The sequence below is a fragment of the Uloborus diversus genome, chromosome 2, assembly GCF_026930045.1.
Source record: "Uloborus diversus isolate 005 chromosome 2, Udiv.v.3.1, whole genome shotgun sequence".
NCBI classification, from domain to species: Eukaryota; Metazoa; Arthropoda; class Arachnida; order Araneae; family Uloboridae; genus Uloborus; species Uloborus diversus.
Window position 1 is genome coordinate 14,930,909 of NC_072732.1, and position 23,008 is coordinate 14,953,916.

General features: G+C 36.3%; 1 protein-coding gene across 1 annotated transcript in view; it reads left to right on the plus strand.

The window, feature by feature from the left end:
- LOC129217747 (twitchin-like) overlaps positions 1 to 23,008 on the plus strand; it is a 364,621-nt gene that overhangs the window by 138,513 nt on the left and 203,100 nt on the right. Inside the window, 9 exon segments of the mRNA XM_054852086.1 lie at positions 2,276 to 2,546; positions 5,888 to 6,027; positions 8,135 to 8,276; positions 11,423 to 11,570; positions 12,977 to 13,101; positions 13,866 to 14,004; positions 16,051 to 16,181; positions 16,263 to 16,349; positions 19,414 to 19,623. Coding sequence (XP_054708061.1) covers positions 2,276 to 2,546; positions 5,888 to 6,027; positions 8,135 to 8,276; positions 11,423 to 11,570; positions 12,977 to 13,101; positions 13,866 to 14,004; positions 16,051 to 16,181; positions 16,263 to 16,349; positions 19,414 to 19,623 — 1,393 coding nt within the window.

Genomic DNA, 23,008 nt, shown 5'->3' on the forward strand with positions numbered 1-23,008 from the left:
ATCATTGTATCGAATTTCAGAGGAAGAAAACCAGTCGAAAAGTTTAATTAAGGCTCTCTATAAATATTTAATGGATTTTGACTATAAATATCTGGGTAGAAGAAAAGGTTGAAGAATTTATGAGAAAACAGCATTTCATTGACCCCCTTTTACCCTGTATACTTTTAATGTCTAAATCTTCGTATTATTCTCATGTTGCATTAATTCTCATTTGATCTTAATTTGAACTACAGGCTCCATTATGAAAGTAATGAGCATAATGTTATTGTGACGCGACGATAGATGGCAGCACGGTAAAACCGGCTGGGAAATGTGGTGCGGGATATGCCCTTTCAATGCATCCAGTCGTCAGTTGCTTTCGAGCAGTGTGAGCGGAGATAAGTGCCTCCGCTTGAAGTATGTTTTCAACTTTTGTAACATAACGCAATGGAGCGTTCGCTTGAACAATGATACGCCATAAAGTTTTGCGTGAGGTTTGGAAAAAATGCAACCGAAACATTCCAGATGCTGCAAGAAGCCTTCAAGGACGATTGCATTTCAAGATCACAGTCTGGGAAGTGGCACAAGGCCTTCAAAGAGAGCCAGGAGGAGGTCCCCCCCCCGGTGATCCCTCACCACCTTACAGTCCCTACTTAGCTTCATGTGACTTCTTTTTGTTTCCGCGACTCAAGAGAGAGAGAGAGAGAGAAGAAAGGAAAACATTGGGGAACCTTGGGAAACATCCAACACCATGTTACAACGTTCCTGAGAGGCATTCCCTTGGAAGAGTTTCAGGGTGCCTTTCAGGCGTAGCAAACACGTCTCCGCAAGTGTATTGATGCAGGAGGAATGTATTTTGAAGAATATTGAACATTTGTACAAATTACGATCAATAAATATATTTTGCCAGTAAATGCTCATTACTTTCATAATGGACCCAGTATAAATAATAATGAAACACAAATAGAATTTTTGACGTCATTTTTAATTCGTAAAATTATTTGTGTACATTTTTTTTTTTTGTTAATGCTGTAGTGTCTTGAAGTTTTTATGTTACAACACGAAATGGAAATCGCAAAAAGGTTTCCTTCGCAAAAACCGATACCAGTTTTTTGAATTCGGTTATCTAGTTCAGTTGTGGTTTCACTCATCATTTCGGTTCGTAATCTGTTTTTTCGGTCACTCTTAAGTGCATGAGTTTTTAAACCGTTTCTTTAAAACCTTACCCGCTCTTTCATTCATCAGTAGTGCATTTTCAGAAAAATTTAAATTAATTTATCTACATTTTAGATGCAACACATCTTTCAACTCAACCAAAAAAGAACCACACAGACAGTAAAATGTTTTATACTTAAAGAAAAAAAAAAAACGAAGAAACTTATTTAGTGCAAAGAATACGGAATAGATCGTACACTTAGTCCAAAAAATGGTCTTATTTCTGACAAATTTGTATCCATTGAGTACATTAGTTTTAGATTGGTTTTTAACTTAAAACAGAAAGGCTATTTTGGAGACACTTCGTGAGAAAATTGAAAATTCAAAGTGTCAGATTTACAAGTTCTTGCAACCTCAATGAAATGCTGCTGCCAAAAGAGTTGTTTTTTGACTTAAGAAGAGGTTTTTGCTATTGCTGCTGCCATAAGAGTTGTTTTTTTTTTCTTTTAGACTTAGAAAGAGTTTTTTTTTTGCAATTGATTTCGAGAAAACGATGGATTAACTTGGGAGTATCCGAACTAATATCAAAATTTGCTAATTTTTTTTAAATAAAAGATTTAACCGATAAGGACGATTTTAGAGTTTGTTAAGCTTATTCCTCTGTCATTTTTGACTAGTCACGTAAACGAAATTGCATCAGTCTCGCCAATCTGATATCGAATTAGTCCCATGACTGAGTGGAAACAGATATCGAAGTCAACACTTGGCGTCGCGTTCAACGCACCTACTATACCAATTTGAAAATAATTCTAAAAAAAGACTTATTGTATGATGTTCAGAACAAAATTATTCATGGATATACAAATGAGGCAGTGAGAAGCAAAGGAATGTAAGTGGACATTTTCAAGTTTTGAGTAAAACGCGTTTAAAGATAAGGTCTTAGGTAGGCTTTCATTGAAATTTGTTTCTAAGTCATGTAGTATAGCAGCATTTACCAGAGCTACTAGTATTATATCTTGCCCCAAATCAAAGGAGAGGTTCACCCACCATTTGTACTGGTTATCTCAAAAATTTAAATTTTGGCACTTACTTGTTTCTCACTACCTCAAATGCTTTAGTTCATTGTCTCTCCTGTCCGCAGAAAGCAGATTTTTTCGTCAAGAAGCTTGAAAACCAGCACGTGAAAGAAGGCAAGGACAAGAAGGTCCGTTTCGAGGCCGTCTTTTCTCGCAGCAATGTCAAGGCCAAGTGGTTCAAGAACAAGCAAGAGATCTACATGGGGAAGCGGTACCACCTCACCGCCCAAGGAGATCTGTACGTACTGGAGATCAATTTCCCGACCATGGACGATGAAGCAAAGTACACCATCCAATTAAATGAAGCCAGCAGTTCAGCCTTCCTGGAAGTCGATGGTAAGATTTGTTCTAACATTTTGCCGGATTTACGTTATTTCCAGTCAAACTCAGTTCCGATTAAACATTTTAAGTTTCTCAACCCATCTGCGCGAGTGTGACCTTTTTATGCACATTTTTTTGCTAATTATAAAGCCTGGCTTTTAATTTCTGCCAACTGGGGTAAATTTGGCCATTGCGGGTAACATTGACCGAGCAAGCGAAGAGTCAATCAGTAGTTCCAGTAATCATTAAGTCAAGCCACTGCTAGCCCCTATTAGGCCCTAAAAACAAACAAGTGATAATCTATGCACTGTTAAAAATTCAGGAAGATTTTCTGGTAATTGTTACTGTAAAACGGCTGACTTAACGCATCGCTGATTTTTAGGGTAATTTATACCGGAAAAATAAGCGATCCCAGCTCCAATTGTTTGCTGTGGCCTACCGAGGAAACCGTAAAATTTTACAGTAACATTTGATTTTTACGGTAATAGTTACTGGCAACATGGATGCCAGTAACAATTACCGTAAATTTTCCGGAAAATTTTTAACCGTGTGTGTAATACACCCCTGTAAGTCTCCATTTTGACAAGAAGGGGGGATCTCTGATGCGGCCATATGTCTAAAATACGGCATAGACAATGTCGTTTCGTTTGTTGGACCAATGTTACTCGCAAAAGCCAAAGTTATCCCACTTGCCGTATTATATGTTTGAGTACAACGGATCATTATCTATCGCAATTCATAGCATCAGCTATCTGAAATAGTTTTCATGTTTAAAAAACAGTTTTTTGTACTTGTTGCGGGTGTAATCGTACGCTCTTGCCCGCAGTATAAATCAGAGTTGGCTTCCTTACGAGCATCTGAGTTTAAAGAAGAAAACTTTAATCTTAAATTTATTATATGTTCGGGGGGGGGGGGATATTACCGAAGCGAAGCGAAAAATACTTCATACACGAGTTGCGGGGTTACGAAGAACCCAATTTTCCAACGCAAGACAAAGTTATAAGTTCCGAACGTTACGTTGCGTTTAGTATTTGTATGAACTTTGTGCACTAATACACTGTAAAAAAATTCCGAAACGTTACTGGTTATTTCCGTGGAACGTCTCGGGATTTCACACGTTTTCACCTATTTCCCCGTAAAAACAAGTATTTTCACAAAAAAGTTTCCTGAATCGCTACAAGTTCCACGCGTGCAGACTTTTCACTCTTGTGGAAAATAGTTTTAGCAACCAGTTTAAAGATTGAATGAGCGTGTTTATTAAGTGTATCGGCCTGACGTTGCTTACAGCCTGTCCCGTTTGACTAAGCTCCCAATGAGAGCAAAAAAAGTCAATGGATAGCTACAGCTTCGCAAGCAAGGAATTGTAGGCAAGAGATATGCTTGGTTCCTTCTTGAACAGCTTTGGCCGTGGTCGCTCTGATTTTTATGGAGACTTCTTGGTAAATCAGGAACGTTCTAATCAATTGCACTAAACCTACGATAATTTTTCTTGAAGATTTTAGAGACATGACTGGCTATAACAGGGAATATTTCGCATTTCTTCAGAAAGTTTCAAGGTTAATTTCAGAAAGGTTACTGACTTTTAGCAGAAAACGTTCCTGGTTTTTCCAAGATATGTTACTGGAAGAGATTGGGCATATCAGCTGCCTATTATTTTCCAGGAACGTTTCTGAATCGTTTTTACAGTGTAGCGATTATGACTCTACTTACCTTTTTATTTGATTGTTTGGCCATTAATCATTTCTTGTTCCCCGTTATAACATCTATTTATCCTTATTTTTTCTTTTATTTTTTAAATTCCAGCACATCAGAAATCTAGACGACGAAAACAATTTCTTTTTATCGGACATTTTCATTTCGTGTGTGATATATTTTCACTTGAAAGCAACAGTAGGGAATCTTATTGTTATTCCTGGAATTAGATATCTTACTGTTGCTCTAAGGCTGCGATATGTACCGATGTTATTAACATTGTGTTTTAAGTGAGAGTTTTTTATACCTCTCTCCTAAAATCGAAGAAGTACATTTTTATACCTTGTGAAGAAACTCACTCTCCACCGGCTTCTTTTCGTGCGATGCAATCAATATATACCCAAACCTGTTTTTGCGTGGCCTTTTTCTTTTTACTTCCTTTTACAAAAAAGGAAGTATTGTATTCGCGAAAAAATTTTCACTCAAAAATCGGCCTTAATTTCCGTTTTTCTCACCCTCGAATGAATGTTGAGTTTTTTTTTTTTCGACCAGATCACACGTGGATATATGCCTAGGAACGTACAGACACCCGAAATATCCATTTTGACGATCCCCGAGTTAATTACAACGAGTTTTCTCGAGACGTCTGTATGTACGTATGTATGTGCGTATGTGTGTATGTATGTCGCATAACTCAAGAACGGAATGTCCTAGAAAGTTGAAATTTGGTACTTAGACTTCCAGTGGGGTCTAGTTGTGCACCTCCCTTTTTGGATGCATTCGGATGCTCCAAAGGGGGTCTTTTGCCCGTTTTTTGGGGGAAATAATTGTTAATTTCGATGTAAACTCAAGTGATGTTATAATTTGGCGGACACTTGGCGCTATATCGCCAGTGTTTTGGTCGCCAAGTTTTGTCGCCAACTTGGCAAAAAATTTTGCGATTAAATTTTTTTTTTAAAACTGGTTTTAATTCGGCCACTGTTGGTGATATTTATAGAGTAAACTATTGAATCACATTAAAACTGCCAATAATGAGAAAATGACATTTAATTGGAGTAAAAGGAAGTCACGTGATGCACACATCAGCTCGTTTTTTTTTGTGCGGTATATGAAAATCATTTATAAAACAAGCGGAAATTATTTATCAAACAAGTGCGATGTAGTATCTTCAAGTGACGACAGGGGCATTCTGAAGGGAAGTCAGTCACCTCCCAAAAATTTCCTTAATCGGGAAATTTTTCAAGAGTCGGAAAAATTATCATCACTTGGTTTGTTTTGATTTCGTTTAAAAATAACTCTTTGGGCTAGTTTCTACGTGAGACTTTTTTTCGGTTACTTTTCACCGCACCAAAAAAAAAAAAAAAAAATTGCGAACTTTTGCTAGCTTCGTGAAGTTTCGAACAATTTTTTTATGCGATTTCTTTTATGCGATCTTTGTCCACCGCATAGAAACAGGTTTGGGTAAATATATTTTTTCAAAGATACATTGTCAGATTTTTTAAAAATAATAATGCGTACCGTGTTGTACCGACAAAAAAATTGCATATGTTTTACACATAACATTGCTTTTGCAACAAATTTTAGCCTTAAATTAAAAAATGCAAATTGTCTTAGTTTGAATTTTTGTTTTGTTCTTTTTAATATTGTCGATTGTCAATTTTCAGCTCCTGATCCCGTATACAAAATTATCAAGAAATTACCTGCCAGACTAGAGCAATACACGACGAAGGAGGCAGTATTGGAATGTACTTGCAACTCTTCCAAAGCACCCGTGAAATGGTACAAAGGCGACAAGCAAATCGAGGTATGCGTTTAAAAGTAGTTCAAATCTGTTGGTACTGTATTATTTCTCAGTACCAATTTAACTTATTAGTGAAAATAGGAGACGTAGTCACTATCAATTTAACGTAATAGTGAAAATAAAAGGGGTAATCAGTATCTGTTTAACTTGATGGTGAAAATAAAAGCGATAACAAGTATCAATTTATTTTATTGCTGAAAACAAGAGAATAACAAGTCCCAATTTAACTTAGTACACTGTTAAAAAATTTTCCGGAAAATTTACGGTAATTGTTACTGGCATCCATGTTGCCAGTAACTATTACCGTAAAAATCAAATGTTACTGTAAAATTTTACGGTTTCCTCGGTAGGCCACAGCAACCAGTTGGCGCTGGGATCGCTTATTTCTCCGGTATAAATTACCGTAAAAATCAGCACTGCGTCGGCGATGCAATTTTACAGTAACAATTACCAGAAAATCTTCCTGAATTTTTAACAGTGTAGTAAAAATAAGAGAGGTAACCGGTGTCAGTTTAAATCAATAGTGAAAATAAAAAAAAGAAACCAACATAAATTTCACTTAATAACGAAATAGGAGTTAACAAATATTAATTTAATAATGAAAATGAAAGAGGTAACCATAATCAATTTACGTTAATAGTGAAAATGAAAGAGATGACCAAAATCAAGTTACTTTAATAATGAAAATAAGCGAGGTAACAAACCAAGAGAGAGTACTGTCTGACCACGGATTGTATGGAAAGGCAAACATCCGTTTTACTGCCGGAAATGGATGAATCTATTGTTTTTTAGGGATGTAAGTTTTTGCAGAAGCAGAGTCTCATTCAAATGAGCGGATTACGAGCATCACATTTTTTACTTTCCCCCCTCATTCAGATAGGCTCGTCTTATCTGGACGTTTGCCAATTCCAAACGATCCGTGGTTGGACAGTAGCATGTGGACGTTTAAGTGCTTCATAAACGTCTTAAAATGATTGTCACAGTGTTAATACTTATTGTACAACGTTCATGAAGCGAAGGGCTTCCTCAGAAATACCAATTTAATTCAATGATTAAAATAAAAAAAAAGTAACCAGAATCAATTCAACTTAACAGTTAAAAATAAGATTGGTAATCTGTATCCATTTAACTTTAAGTAACCGAGGTAAGTTACGAAAAGTCTTCTCTAAAACATTGTAGTAGGTTGAGTTTGATATGTATACGCACACTGCTGCTTATTTTTCGTACCTTTCATGTTTAAGGGTTCCTCTCTCATGGTAGATCAGGATAAATAGTGCTCCACAGATATAAACGCTATTAACTTTTCATGATTGGCTAATATATGTAAATTGAAGGAAATGGATATCCTGTACCGGATCTATTAATGTAGGAAAAAACATTGATAAAGATATAAAATAATGAATATAAAGGGTGTCCCAAAATTAACGCAAGATTTGAATTTTCCGCCATTTTTGCAATAAATGGTTGGCAACCCTGAAAAAAGAACAATTTGACAGTTGAGAGTTTAGGGTAATCAAAAATGGAGCGTTATACGATACAATAACGCGCTTTCATTATTGAACAATTGTTTCAAAAATAATGAAAGTTGAGGCTGGTCAAGCAGTTACTGTTATTGGCGCTCGGTATCGCAACACGGTAATGCACGGGTGGTTGTGGGCTTGTTGACATAGACCTTTGAATTCAAATAACCCCATAAGAGGAAATTTAAAAATGTTAAATCACACGATCTAGGGTGCCAATTCTGATCACCGAAATGAGAGAGTACGCGACTAGGAAATGCCTTATGCAGTCATTGAAATGTTTCACTCTCTCTAGCTGTATGGTACAATAACACCCCATTTTTACTAACCCTAAACTCTCAACTGTCAAATTGTTCTTTTTTCATGGCTGCCAACAATTCATGGAAAAAATGGTGGCAAATTCAAATCTTGCGTTAATTTTGGGACACCCTTTATTTAAAAAAAAAAAAAAAAAAAAAAAAAAAAAAAAACATGTAAATGCTGCTTCTTGAAGAGTTAAAGTACTTAATAGTTGAAAAAATACTGCATGGAGTTATTTCATTTAATGTCTGAATCATTATTGCAAATACATTTGTTCTTTTTTGTTTTAGTCCAGTGATAGGTACCTTTTAGAAACAGATTCCTTCGGACATAAGACACTCAAAATCCAGAACTGCCGGCTCACTGATACCGGAGAATATACTTGCAAAATTAATGAGGAGGAAAAGACTACAACTAAGCTCACTATTACAGGTAAATTGCATAAAAATGTTTCGTTGATATAAATTAGTTTAAAATGAACGTTCAGTAACCAATTATGAGCGAGAAAAAATTGATATGATGCAAAAATGCAGGTTAGTTCAAAGACATTTTGTGGAATGGGCACTGGGATAGCGTTGACCCAAGATCAATGTAAGAACTTTTGATTTGGGGTTGAAGTCGTTAAAATGAACGTTCAGTAACCAATTACGAACGAGAAAAAAAGTTGATGTGATACAAAAATGTAGGTTAGTTCAAAGACATTTTGTGGAATGGAGACTGGGATAGCGTTGATCCAAGATCAATGTAAGAACTTTTGATTTGGGGTTGAAGTCGTTAAAATGAACGTTCAGTAACCAATTACGAACGAGAAAAAAAGTTGATATGATACAAAAATGTAGGTTAGTTCAAAGACATTTTGTGGAATGGAGACTGGGATAGCGTTGACCCAAGATCAATGTAAGAACTTTTGATTGGGGGTTGATGTCTTTACAATGAACGTTCAGTAACCAATTACGAACGAGAAAAAAGCTGATATGATGCAAAAATGTAGGTTAGTTCAAAGACATTTTGTAGAATGGGCACTGGGATAGCGTTGATCCAAGATCAATGTAAGAACTTTTGATTTGGGGTTGAAGTCTTTAAAATGAACGTTCAGTAACCAATTACGAACGAGAAAAAAGTTGATAAGATGAAAAATGTAGGCTAGTTCAAAGACATTTTGTGGAATGGGCACTGGGATAGCGTTGACCCAAGATCAATGTAAGAACTTTTGATTTGGGGTTGAAATCGTTAAATAGAATTTTCAAACACGCTGCATTCCAGTTTATGATTTTCCGTAACTAATTCGTCAGTAAACTGCAGTTAAAAGGATATAGCTATTTTTTTCTAAAGGGGCAATATAATTAGTGACGAAACTTGAAACAATGTGTGTGATCAATCTTGCTTGAACTAAATAGCAATTTTTTTTGAAAACACTGAATATTCTTTCACTCATTATTCAAAATAATTTAAAACAAAATTTTGAAACTTTGTCACTTTAAATAAACATGAATCACACATGCACATTTTCAGGTTCACATGAAAACGCTTAGCTGAAAGCGAAAATATTATCAAATGAATAGTCTTTGCAGTCTGCACATCGCTAGCTTAAATACGCTCCCCAATTTACCTAACTCTATTTCACTTGCTAAGAAACCATATGGTAGTATAAATATAAAAATATTTAAAAATCAATAACAATCGAAAGAGCATAGTAGAATATGCTTCTGGACGCATAAGTTATTTGCTCCCGTGTCTCCGTCATTGAAATATGAGGTTTTAAAGTCCCCAAAATTTTAAGTAAAATTGCCAATTTTAGAGAGTTTTTGTGAGTAATGGAATATTTTTTTTCACACGCTATGCAGATGAAAATCCTGCTACATTCAGATGGTGAAATCACTTGGAACTTTTAATTTCTTACCTAGATTTAAAATTTTGCTCTTTTCTTAAAATTTCGACGGCCTTTAAGATCTTGCCTCTCGGTAAAAGGGGCACGACGGCAAATTAATTTTTGGTGTCTCCGATACGCTTTTTTGATTGCTGTGACCACGGATTGTATGGAAAGACAAACATCCGTTTTACAGCCGGAAATGGACAAATCTATTATTTTTACCGATGTCAGTTTTTGCAGAAGTAGAGTCTCATTTAAATGAACGGAATGCACGCATCAATCATCAGCCGGAAATGGACAAATCTATTATTTTTACCGATGTCAGCTTTTGCAGAAGTAGAGTCTCATTTAAATGAACGGAATGCACGCATCAATCATCAGCCGGAAATGGACAAATCTATTATTTTTACCGATGTCAGCTTTTGCAGAAGTAGAGTCTCATTTAAATGAACGGAATGCACGCATCAATCATCAGCCGGAAATGGACAAATCTATTATTTTTACCGATGTCAGTTTTTGCAGAACTAGAGTCTCATTTAAATGAACGGAATGCACGCATCAATCATCAGCCGGAAATGGACAAATCTATTATTTTTACCGATGTCAGCTTTTGCAGAAGTAGAGTATCATTTAAATGGACGGAATGCACGCATCAATCATCAGATGGAAATGGATAAATCTATTATTTTTACCGATGTCTGCTTTTGCAGAAGTAGAGTCTCATTTAAATGAACGGAATGCACGCATCAATCATCAGCCGGAAATGGACAAATCTATTATTTTTACCGATGTCAGCTTTTGCAGAAGTAGAGTCTCATTTAAATGAACGGAATGCACGCATCAATCATCAGCCGGAAATGGACAAATCTATTATTTTTACCGATGTCAGCTTTTGCAGAAGTAGAGTCTCATTTAAATGAACGGAATGCACACATCAATCATCAGCCGGAAATGGACAAATCTATTATTTTTACCGATGTCAGCTTTTGCAGAAGTAGAGTCTCACTTAAATGAACGGAATGCACGCATCAATCATCAGCCGGAAATGGACAAATCTATTATTTTTACCGATGTCAGCTTTTGCAGAAGTAGAGTCTCATTTAAATGAACGGAATGCACGCATCAATCATCAGCCGGAAATGGACAAATCTATTATTTTTACCGATGTCAGCTTTTGCAGAAGTAGAGTATCATTTAAATGGACGGAATGCACGCATCAATCATCAGCCGGAAATGGACAAATCTATTATTTTTACCGATGTCAGCTTTTGCAGAAGTAGAGTATCATTTAAATGGACGGAATGCACGCATCAATCATCAGATGGAAATGGATAAATCTATTATTTTTACCGATGTCTGCTTTTGCAGAAGTAGAGTCTCATTTAAATGAACGGAATGCACGCATCAATCATCAGCCGGAAATGGACAAATCTATTATTTTTACCGATGTCAGCTTTTGCAGAAGTAGAGTCTCATTTAAATGAACGAATGCACGCATCAAATTTTTACTTTTCCCCCTCATTCAGATAGATTCGTCTCATCTGGACGTTTGAAAATTTCATACAATCCGTAGTTGGACAGTATTCGTTTGCTTCCCTGGTTAGGGAGAAAAAACACGGAGAAAAACAAGAGGCGTGATGGGTTTACAGTCTTGTAATGTTTTTTTTTTCATGTTCAATGTTACTTTATTTTTCTACTCTTATTTCAGAGCAACAGTTTGAGTTTACACGACCTTTAAAGAGCATGAAAGTGATGGAGAAGGAAAAAGTAGTACTTGAGTGCGAGGTTGATGAGTACGACGCAACTGTAAAATGGTTTAAAGGTGACGTTGAGCTGGTCAAAAGCAAAGACAAGAAGTAAGTACAGCAATTTTAATTTTTCTTATTAATGTAAGTAATATATTTACTGTTCGCTCTACTGTTGTAATTTATGAATAACCACATTTAGCCGTGCTGGTTTCAATGACAGCACCCGAAAACGTCATTAATTTTTATTATTTCAAATAACTGCGTCGCCCGGCTTTGCACGGTGCACCTCGAAAATAAAAGTTATGTCAAGTGACGCGTGTTCAACAATCAGGCTTGAGCAAAAATAAATAAATAAATAAAATAAAATCAGTAAAATTTTTGCGGCAGGTTTTGGTAAAATAACCAAGAAGTGAACATTTTAAATTCCCCGATTACAGGAGAAGCCTTTTAAACAAAACCCATAATTTTATTTGGTCATATTCGAGTCAAAAAATGGCAACAGATCTTTCGCCTCAATGATTTCCTTCACGCTATAAATTTTCATAAAAGCATTGTTGCGGAAAGTTGAGATGGAGCATTGAATAATAATTTGAATGGAGGAAAGCCTTCGAAAAATAGGGATTGTGTGTCGAAATCTAAGCGTCAAAATTAATAGTTTTCAATTGATATCTCTGCTAATTATTGTCGGAGGATTATGTTAAATAGCCAAACATAAAGGTGGGAAGATTACGAATCCATCAATTTTTGGTTCGATGTCCAGTTTACTGTCGTTCGGGAGAAGAAACTTGGACATAGATACATAGGTACATGCATAGGTAGATACGCTCAGTATTTAATTATATAAGATGTCAAATATAGTTCCAGATAGTGAAGAGACGTAATACCAAAAATTAAATCACACAGTTCTGATGAAACCGGAAACATCAGCTTTAATTCGACTATGTATTATATCAGAAAATTCTAACTAAGTCTCAAAAACTATATTCCCAAATAGTAACTTTATCGACTCTTTTGAGCGACGACTTTTTAAATTATCTTCAGCTGTACTAGTAATTAGTTAGTCAAATAAATAAAAGCTAACTTAATTTATAGTAATTAAGGACCTAGAGGAACACAGCGTTACTGATTCGAAGTTATTCCGAGAAAAACGAAGTTTAAATTGACGCATACACAAGCTACTAAGTTACAAATGGCAAACTTAAGTAAATCGATTTTATATCAACCGTACTTTTTGAGTAGTTAATTAAGGAATTTTTCTCACAAACAAATTGATTCTCTAGATAATTAAAAAGCAATTAAAACTATTCTTGTACAGAAACGGTTACATTTATTCAATTAAATTTTTGTTGCTGTTACATTCCATTTGAAGGCAAGGAACCAGAAGTAAATTCTTCCCAAAACAGTGTGATAAAGTGTGGTATGCTGTTTGAAAGCAAGCTCATGTGGGAGAATAGTACTGTACTCGTTATACATACTAGTGTGCAAAGTACAGAGAACTGATTTCTTTTGCCCAGGTATGATATAACGCAAGAAGGCCGTAAACGAAGATTGATAATAAAGACTGCCAAACTGGCTGACGAAGGTGAATATACGTGTAAAACGAACGCAGATACAACAACAGGAGAACTTATCGTCGAACGTAAGTATTTTATAGGCTACCTTTTATAGAGAACATGATTAACAAATCGCTATCATCGATGTTATTGGTTGTTAAATTACCGCCAACAACAAAAAATTCTCACCGGAGAACTGGGCGGTCATTCCAAGTTCGTCAGCTTGCGAGATCGAGATTTTCGCTCACGTGATTGGTTGTGACGTACAAATGTCGCAAAGTAGCATTCTAATCTACTCGAACCTAGCTGCAAGATAAGTTCGAGTAGATTAGAATGCTACTTTGCGACATTTCTACGTCACAACCGATCACGTGAGCGAGAATCTCGATCTCGCAAGCTGACGAGCTTGGAATGACCGCCCTGGTTTGTTTCTGAATTAAGTCTTTAGTGCTCGTTTCAAGAATCACACAAAAAGTGAAAGCTTCATGACATACAGAAATAATGATTTCTTTCCAATGCTTTCTTATAGAACTTAGTTAATTCTTTCTCTCTTCAAAAACAAAGATTTAGGCCCATATTTGGCTAAAATTAATGTTTAAAGTTTCGTAAACAAATTACTCTGACACAACAAAATTTTCTAATACTTTCCTTCACATTGGAATTTTAACTTGTTCTTAAACGCTGTGACATTTTAATTCTGCTTAAGAGTAAGTCACAAGCGGTAACAGTTAAAATTTTTTTTATAGAGTCATAATTTATTCATGTAGAAACCTCTATCAAACGGGCACTGTGCCTTGTGAGCTGTGATTATATTTGAGGATTCCATTTGTCTTTTTCTCCTTGTGTTTAGCTTCCAACAGATTTGTCAAAAAGCTGAAGGACCAATCAGTGGTTGAACGTGACCAAGTTATTCTGGAGGTGGAATTGATGGATAAGAAAGCTCCAGCAGAATGGTACAAGGATGGACAACCCATCAAACCCGGAAATAAGTAATTATAATACTGATGACTTCTGAAATAGCAAATATACGTATATTAAATTTTATATGTAGACTTACTTTTTAAGAGTCGTACTACCAGGTTTCCACACATCTTTCAATGTCTCTTCTCCAGAAAATATACTTGACTGTAATATTCAGCAAGTACATATCTGAGAACATTCAAAATCGTATCCTGCTTAGTTGTCTTTACAGTGCACTCAAACCTGTTTTGGTGCGGTTGATAGGTACTCTTACATAGAAATGACTCAAAACCTTACAATATTTCTCGGAGTTACTTCTTTGAACGAATTCAAGACGCGGCAGCAACTTTGAATATCCTCGAACCGTTTATGATCTGAATTTTTGGATGCATAAGCCAACGTGTTTAAAAATTTTAGTTACATATGTTCTTATTTTACGCATACAAAACTGTTCAAAACGTATAACCACTGTCCTTGCGTATTCTGACAACACGCGAAATTTATTGAGATAAGCTGGATCAAAATCACGTTCCTAACTACCTCCCATTCGTTGTATAGATAACTTTGTCAATTATGTCCCAACTTGATTGAATTTTTTACACAAACTGCATAAAAGAAAAAAAAAACAGGTTTGAGTGTACTCAATTAACATTGTACAGCAGCTGTGTTTTCCAGACAGCTCGGAGCTTTAGTTTTAGATTTTTCAAGTCCTTCAGAACATTTTTTTTTTTTTTTTTTTTGAGCAATCACAATTGCTTATTGCTTTCATTTGACTGTTTTGATGTGCTATCATTTTATTTTCCCGCCAGCACCCTATGCAGCATCACCGTCAACCGACTCCTCACGATGCTGCTCCTCTAGCGAAAACCGTCTCCAGGTTGCATCCATATGCTACACACACGCGCGTACATACACAACTACACACACACACACGTGCGCACACACACAAATAAATACACCTACACACTCATACACAAACACATGCACACACACACAAACACATATACACACTCAAACACATACATACATACACACACATACATACAGACACCTACACATACACACACAACTACCTACACACTCATGCCTGCACACAGACGCAAACACATATGCCTACACACACATACACATTTCGCACAACACACAAACACTCATACACACAACTACCCACACACTCATACCTGCACACAGACACAAACACACATTCCTACACACATATACACATACCCCCTTACACACAAACACACATACCCCCCCCACACACATAAACACACATGCCTACATACACGCACACGCACTCGAGATTGCGAAACACATAATTTGAATTCAAGAGGTCAAAATTCAAATTAATTTTTTTCTTCTTCTTTCTCTGTGTTTATTGATTTTCAATTCGAGGTCATTTGATATGTTTGCAAACTGAAACTATGTTCCTACTTGAATTAGAGTTCTCTCTGAACTGAAACCTAATGAACTGCAAATTATTTTATATGAGTAATCCAGACACCGTTGCACGTTCATTAATTTAATATGCAGCGTTCATCCGTAGTGAAGGACTAAACTCTTCTTTTTTGAAACGACTAAACTTGTATATCTCCTCACTAGAGTATATTGTGAACCCCAAAGTAAGTCTTAAAGCATTGGTTTCCTAAGAACGAATCGTCGATACTCGGCGTCGCGCCTCGCCGAGGGGAAAACTTGATTCTTCTGCGCATGCGCACCCGAGCTAAATCGACGTCGTGAATGGCCACGCCGGAATCACTTGACTTTGATTTCAGCGTCACGGCGAGGAGCGACGCCGAAGATATGCGATTCCGCTTCAAGGAAACCAGGGCTTAACCCATTAATGCCGGTTTCGAAAAAAACAATAAACTGTGATAATTTTATTAGTATTTATTTATTTTATGTCTATATATTATAATTTTTTTCCCGGTTGGTATATTTTTGTACCAACCGGCATGAATGGGTTAATTAAGGGTCACAATGTGGAACGAATCTAAATGCTCTTTTTGTTCTTGTGCTGCGGAATTTACCCCTATTTGGCATTCGGCGATCTGATACCAAATAATTTATTTCAGCATTTCGATCAAACCTTTGGGTGATGGCAGGCACCAGCTCATCATCACCAACTGTCAAATTGATGACGCTGGTGAATATGAGTGCAGAAGCAAAGAACTCTCCACTAGCGGCAGGCTAGCTGTTGGCGAAGGTAAGACGATAACAATTAGCTTTGAGTTTTAACTTTGAAATATTCGGGCTGAAAGTTCACTGAAAGTGCTTTTTTTTTCAGGTGAAAAGCCTCCCAAAATAAGCAGAGACAAAACCGAATTCGCAGGAGATGCTAATAAGCCTTTAACTGCAGAAATTCCTTTCACAAGTAAGAAAAATTTTTGTTGATAAAATTTAATGATTTCCCAGTTCCACTAAGATGCTTGTTAATCTGTGAAAGATACAATTTTTACAAAATTTGTAGATAAATAAAATTTAATATTAAAGAAAATTTAGGGTGAGCGCTGCAGTAGTTTGCACTATTAAAACAGTTTCGATTTATTATTTTTCTGTATTTAGATTTATTTTATTTGAATGAAAGCATTACTGCTATGTGGGGTACATGCATTAAAATAATACCTTGAATGCCTTGACGAACAAATGCATTTCTTTGCAGCATAAAAAACAATGGTGGGCTAGTACAAAAACAAAAATAATGAAAACTGAGTTAATGGTTTACGGATAACGGAAGAGTTGCATTAAAAAAAACACCGAGTTAATGGTTTCCGGATAACGAAAGAATTGCATTAAAAAAAAAGAAATAATTTGAATTCTGAAATTTTGAATTCAAATTATGTTTTTCGCAATCACGAGTTGCGACAGGATCCTGCTCATTGGGGGCTATTGTTTCTACAAACGGCTCCTGTCCCCCCAAGCCTGCCCCTCCTCCTGGGCGGTTACGTGTGTATTGTTGTGTGCGTGTGCAGGCGTGTGTGTGGGGGGAGGGGCGTACACGTGTAGGCTTGTGTGTGCACGTAGGTGTGTGTGTGGGTGTAAAAGCTTGTGTATGAGCGTGAGTGTGTATAGGACATGGACGCCACCGACCAGGAGAAACTGAATCCAGGAGGCAGTGTTCGGATCCACGCCTGCAGAGGACGGTGGGTGGTGGTGCTGCAGAGGCTCCTGGTCCAAAATGAAAAAGGCACGGTCATCAAAAACGGTCAAATGAGAACAATAAGCAATCGTGATTGCTCAAAAAAATATAAAAAATTATTAAAAAAAAAACTTCTATTGACGAAATGAAGAAAAGAAACTCTAAGGTTGTTCAAACTATGAAATGAGAAACAAATAAAATACTAGAAACGGGAACTATTTTATACATCATTTTAAAGTTATAATTTGAAAAACGTACTTTTTGTGGAATTTCAGATTACTCGATAAGATAATTTTAGATTTATAATCAATATGCACGATGCTTGCACAAATCTATTTCGACAAAGCAAAGAAATTAGAAACTTGATTCTATGCCATGTCTTACAAACAAAAGATAGTCAATAATATACAAAATACAAAAGATGTTATATAAAAGACAGATAAGATAATTTTTAGATTTAATCAAAATGCTTGATTTTTATAATATATCTGATGCGTTACTGCAGATCTATTCCTACGAGGCAAAGAAGCTAGAAACTTGTTTCTGTGTCATGTCTTCTAAAAACATAAAAATGCCGTAATTTTAATACTTTAATAATACTTTCTACGTTATCTTCCGTAACAGATATATTGTCCTGAGGTAATCAAAAAACTGTTTTTATCATTTTTAAAAATAAAAATTTAAAACACATTATTGTCATGATAAAACGTATTTTCATACAGTGAAATAGATAATTCATTATATTGTGCTGTCTTATTCCCAAAGAGATGCAAATTAACGTGACGCAAAAGTATTGATGAAATGCCAAATCTTAGGATGAAAGTAAAATCTGAGCTTTTTTTGTCTTACTCTCTTTAGCTTTTTGCAGTACATTTAAGCACCCGATTTCATTGTTTGCATACATAATTAAATCTCCAAATATAGAGATAACACTCCATCAAGATATTCTTTGATATCTTGGGCGATCATAAGTGCCAGATCACTTTTCGCTTGATCGCCATTTTGTCTGAATAAATAACACGTAACAAATGTAGCACTAACAGTAACATTCAGAGACATTTATCGGTAGAAAGTTCAAAGTCGCTCTTCAATTCGAGCTCCACCAGAAACCAGTAAGTCTAATATTTCCAAATCGGTAGCCTTATGAAACCCCACCATTATCTTTTTTTTTTTAATATAAATAACCCTTTATATTGGATGCTGGGAAATTCGCATTTCGTTATAATAACAAGCACAGTGAACTCTCTCTATCTTAACGCACTCCAATGTGAACATCCCGGTATTCTAAACAAAATCTGATGGTCTCGGCAAATACATATGCATTATCAAATTTCCTTCTATACCAGGGCTGTCCAATTGCAAAGAGCCCACGGGCCAGAATTGCAGTCTGATCACCTGGCGGGCCGCAGTTTGAAAAATTTGAACAATAAGTTTTTACCTCTTATACAATAACAAGTAATAATAATTTTTAATGTATAGAAGGTACTTAATTATAAAACAATGAAACAGGAAAATTGTAAAACTATTTGCTTAAATTTTAATGAAAAAATTGAGGCATATCCGCCTTTTTCACAAGGGCAGGAATGCCAACCTCGATGTTTTTCGTTGCCAGCAGAAGGTCTATCAATGAACTGTCGGAAAGAGAGCTCCTGTGACGATTCTTGATAAAGTTCATTGTCGAAGAAGCACTTTCGCATAAATATATGCTCTCAAACATGGAAGCGACGAGAGCAAATTCTCAATTTCTTTTTCGAAATCAACAAAGGCCGTAGAGTCGGTGAGGGGGTCTTGATTTTTAACCAATTGCGGGCAGGTTTTGCTTATCTGAAATGTTTCTCTCTTCCCTCCCTGTGTCCCTCCGCCAACGCGAGGCAATACTATTTCTAAGAATTTGTTTGAACACCAGGGTGCAGGGTAGAACGGCTTGACCTTGACCTGTAGATGTCTTGTACCTTTTTTCTCTCAAAACAATGAAAAGAGTATAAAAGGGCGATTAAGAGGAAATTTTGGGGAACCCAGCTTGACCAAAAAGGGTAGTCTCGGATGCTTCTTGATACCAATAAATGTCGAAAAAGGAAATATTCTGAATAAGAAGTTGGCGGGCCGTACAATATGTGTTGGCGGGCCACATGCAGCCATCGGGCCGCCAGTTGGACAGCCCTGTTCTATACCGAACACCTTTTGTTCTAGCTTATGAGTGTTTAGAATAGAGAGAATTTACTGTATACTACGTTTTACCGCAATATTTAGAAACAATTTCAGAAAATATAGCATTCTATGCGATTTTTTTTTTCCATAGTTCCTGGAACTAAAGTCTCGGACATCGCGGCAAAACTGATGAGGAATGGCAAACCAGTGGTCATGGGCAAGGACATCGAGGTGACCGTGAGAAATGACAAAGTCGTCATCATCTTCAGAAAACCTCCGAGGGACGCCAGCGGGGACTACGAGCTCTGCCTCTCGAATGCCACTGGAGAGGACAAGATGAAGCTGAATTTCAACTTCTTAGGTAATTTGATATTTGTTGTACCTGTTTAACCCGAGATTGCTTGCGCGATCAAGACGAACGGGAGTGCTCGCGCAGGGTATCTCATACCCAAGGAGGTTTTTTAGTATTTTCGAGTTCAATTTTTTTTTTTCAGAAAGGTTGAAAATGCAAATAAGAGAAAAGAGTATAATTATAAAATACTTTCTACTTTCTTAAAAGATTTGCATTCAATTTCTACATTTTTTTGCAAATGCATGCCATATGGTCCATGCAAATGTTTTTGTCACATTTTTCACACACAAATTTGGTTTTTGTCTTTTATATTGGGGCTTTCAGTACAGCTTTTGTACGTCGACTTTGCTTTTTTAGCAGGGGATGCAATGTCTTCACTAGATCCTAGTTTTAATTTTAAGTCTCTTGGAAGCATTGCGTATGCTTTAGTTCAGAACTGTAGCGGAAATACTCGCGCAGGGTATGATACACCTGTAGAAGTCAATTCCAAAGAAACTAATTTTGAAATGTCCCCACCGTTTCTACCCCTTCAAGGTTATGACCTATGGGTCAGCTGCTCAAGGAATCGTCCACTTCCAAAAAAAAAAAAAAAAAGGTGGGAAGAAATTTGATTGAATGCGAAGAGGTGGGTATGTCATACCCTGCGCGAGCAATCTCGGGTTAAAAAGTACGTCTTGATTGTAACATTTCCCTTGAAAGTATGGAGATTCTTCCGAAATTAAATTAAAATAAATCACTGAAAAACATCAAACTATAAAACCCATGTCATTCAAGGCAAAGACTAGTCCAAACCAGCCTACTTACAAAAGTCAGAAACTACTCAATTTTGAACGAAGATTAATCGAAAGATCATAGCTTCAACTGGAATTAAAAAAAAAAAAAAATAACGTATGTTTTCTCTTTCATAAAAGTAAGATTTCAAAGAAATTCTGGAAGGAAGTCTGTGGCGGGCCTGCGTCCAGGAGTCCCCATAGCACCTACAGCCTTGAAATTTTGTGCAAAATTACTTCGAGCCCCGGGGGTGTGCACCTGGGGTTTTATTTTTTAAAATTCGAATTAGTTTTTTTGTAATTAAATTTTTAAGCTCATATTGCCTATTATTGCCTATTAAAGGGGTGAAAAATTACTTGCACATATTAGTATTACATATCGTTGGAAATGGTAGACTTTTTTGCGATATACGCAATTTGTTTCTATGCTCCAGCTTAAATACGGCGGGAGTTATTTGCGCTTTTAGCTTGAACTTTTTTAAGCTTAGCTAAAATTTAGGCACTACTTTCTTCATTAAATCTATCAGTAAAAGGTGAAAGAATTGTCCCACCGTTTTCTTTTTGAAACCACTGGAAAGAGCGGCTTTTTTTTACTCTAGATCTAACTCGATCTATGGTCCCAAAACTAAGCTTCTATCTCCAAAGGGAAAAAAGTTACAAGTCGTTAAAAATCATGTTCGAAGAATCTCATTTCCATTAAAACTATTGATGCTTTAATTTGGCGTTGCCATAGTTACTTCTTTTCGATACGTTTCTTTCTTTCTTATTCACAAACTTTAAGGGTTTCGATTTTAACTGAAAATCTTAGGCCCAACTCAATTCAAGCCCCGAGCTAAAGAGCAAAATATATTACTAGAGACCACGAATATGAAAGCGACTTTTCAAACGTACAAAACTGCAGTTTTTCAATGCTCATGAGCCCCTTAACCTTTAAGGCTCTGCAAGTTGGTACAAGTTATTTTGAAACCCGGGGAAGGGGTGCTTTTTTATCCAAAAGGAGCTCATAATACGTTTTTAATCTGTTTCTTTCTAATTGACGATTCAAATCTTTGCAAATCACATAAGATTGCGAAGCAATCTACGGGGGTCGGTGAGCGTTAGCGAGCAGGGGGCAGAGCCCCCTAGTCAATTAAAAAAAAAAGGAACATTACATTCATAATATAGCTTTGTTATAATAAACAACATTGCTCAGTCAATATTTGAGCAAAAAAGTTTTTCATTTTCATTAGTCCATTTTCAAATAATTAAAAACTTAATTTTAGTTTTTTCACACGTAGTTTAAAGCCTAATTGTCCACAAAACCAGTCTTGGTTCATAATGATAATTATTGCTTTAAATATTCGAAAAGGTGTTTTCAAAAACTAATTCGTTCTATAAATTAAGAGAAAGGATCCAGTGGGAAAACTTTGCTCATAGAAACGCATAGCAGCATAACCCCCGTCTCAACTTCAATAAAACTTTTTGTAATTTTCTGTTCCGTAACTCGCAGACTTAATTCATACGACTAAATATAGCAGTACAACCTGAGATAGTAATAAACGCAATTAAGAAGTATTCTGTTAAATTTTAAGATGTAGTATTTAATTGAAGCACTTATATTGGCTCCTTGCCTCTGTTCTAAATAGTAACCACGACAATTTTTACAAACTTTATTTGACACACAAGGAAGATTTACAGCACAGAAAGAGGATATCCCACCCAAAGCACCGGTGGAAATTAAACCCACGTCCTCCTGTACCACACAGGAAAGCATGACAACTCTTAAGAGGAAAACCAGCATTCTTTTTCTTCTTTCTTTTCGGAATCTAATGCTCAGTTTTAATTGGTGAGGACTACAATCACAGTAGATAATATACCTCAATTCCATGTGTTATTTTTTTATTCCATAACTAGTGGCAACCGCACGGCTTTGCCCGTAATAGAAAAATTATAAGGTCTTTTGGTTCGCCTGTATATTTACAAATAATGTATGGTGAATTTTCTCGCCAATTGGCTTGTACCAATGTTACGGTTCCACGTTATCGTAATTTCGTATCTCGCCAATTGGCTTGTGCCCATGTTACTGTTCCACGTTATGATAATTTCGTATCTCGCCAATTGGCTTGTGCCCATGTTACGGTTCCACGTTATGATAATTTCGTAATTTACTCGTCCACCTTATGATAATTTTGTTCTTAAAATTGGAATAGAAAAAGAATCGCATCGAATTTTCGAAAAATCGCTTCGAGGTTCACACCCCTATACTACAAACTAACTTTGTGCTAAATTTCATGAAAATCGGCCGAACGGTCTAGGCGCTATGCGCGTCACAGAGATCCTGGCAGACAAAAAGACTTTCAGCTTTATTATTAGTAATTTATATTATTTATAATATAATAAAGATAGTACAGAACATGAAAGAATTTACAGCACAAAGAAGGGAAAGTACATCCGGAGCGGGGGTGGGAGTCGAACCCACCGCCTCAAGTGTGCCAATGCCAAGCAGTCACTCAGATCGCTTGGCCGGTGAGGCCCCAGACTCAGCATTATCTGGTCGTTTTAGTTTTATAATTCTACAGAACGTACTGTTGCCAATCCGTCTAGGACAAAACTTTCGAAACCGTATCTGAAGAAAAATTTTTAAC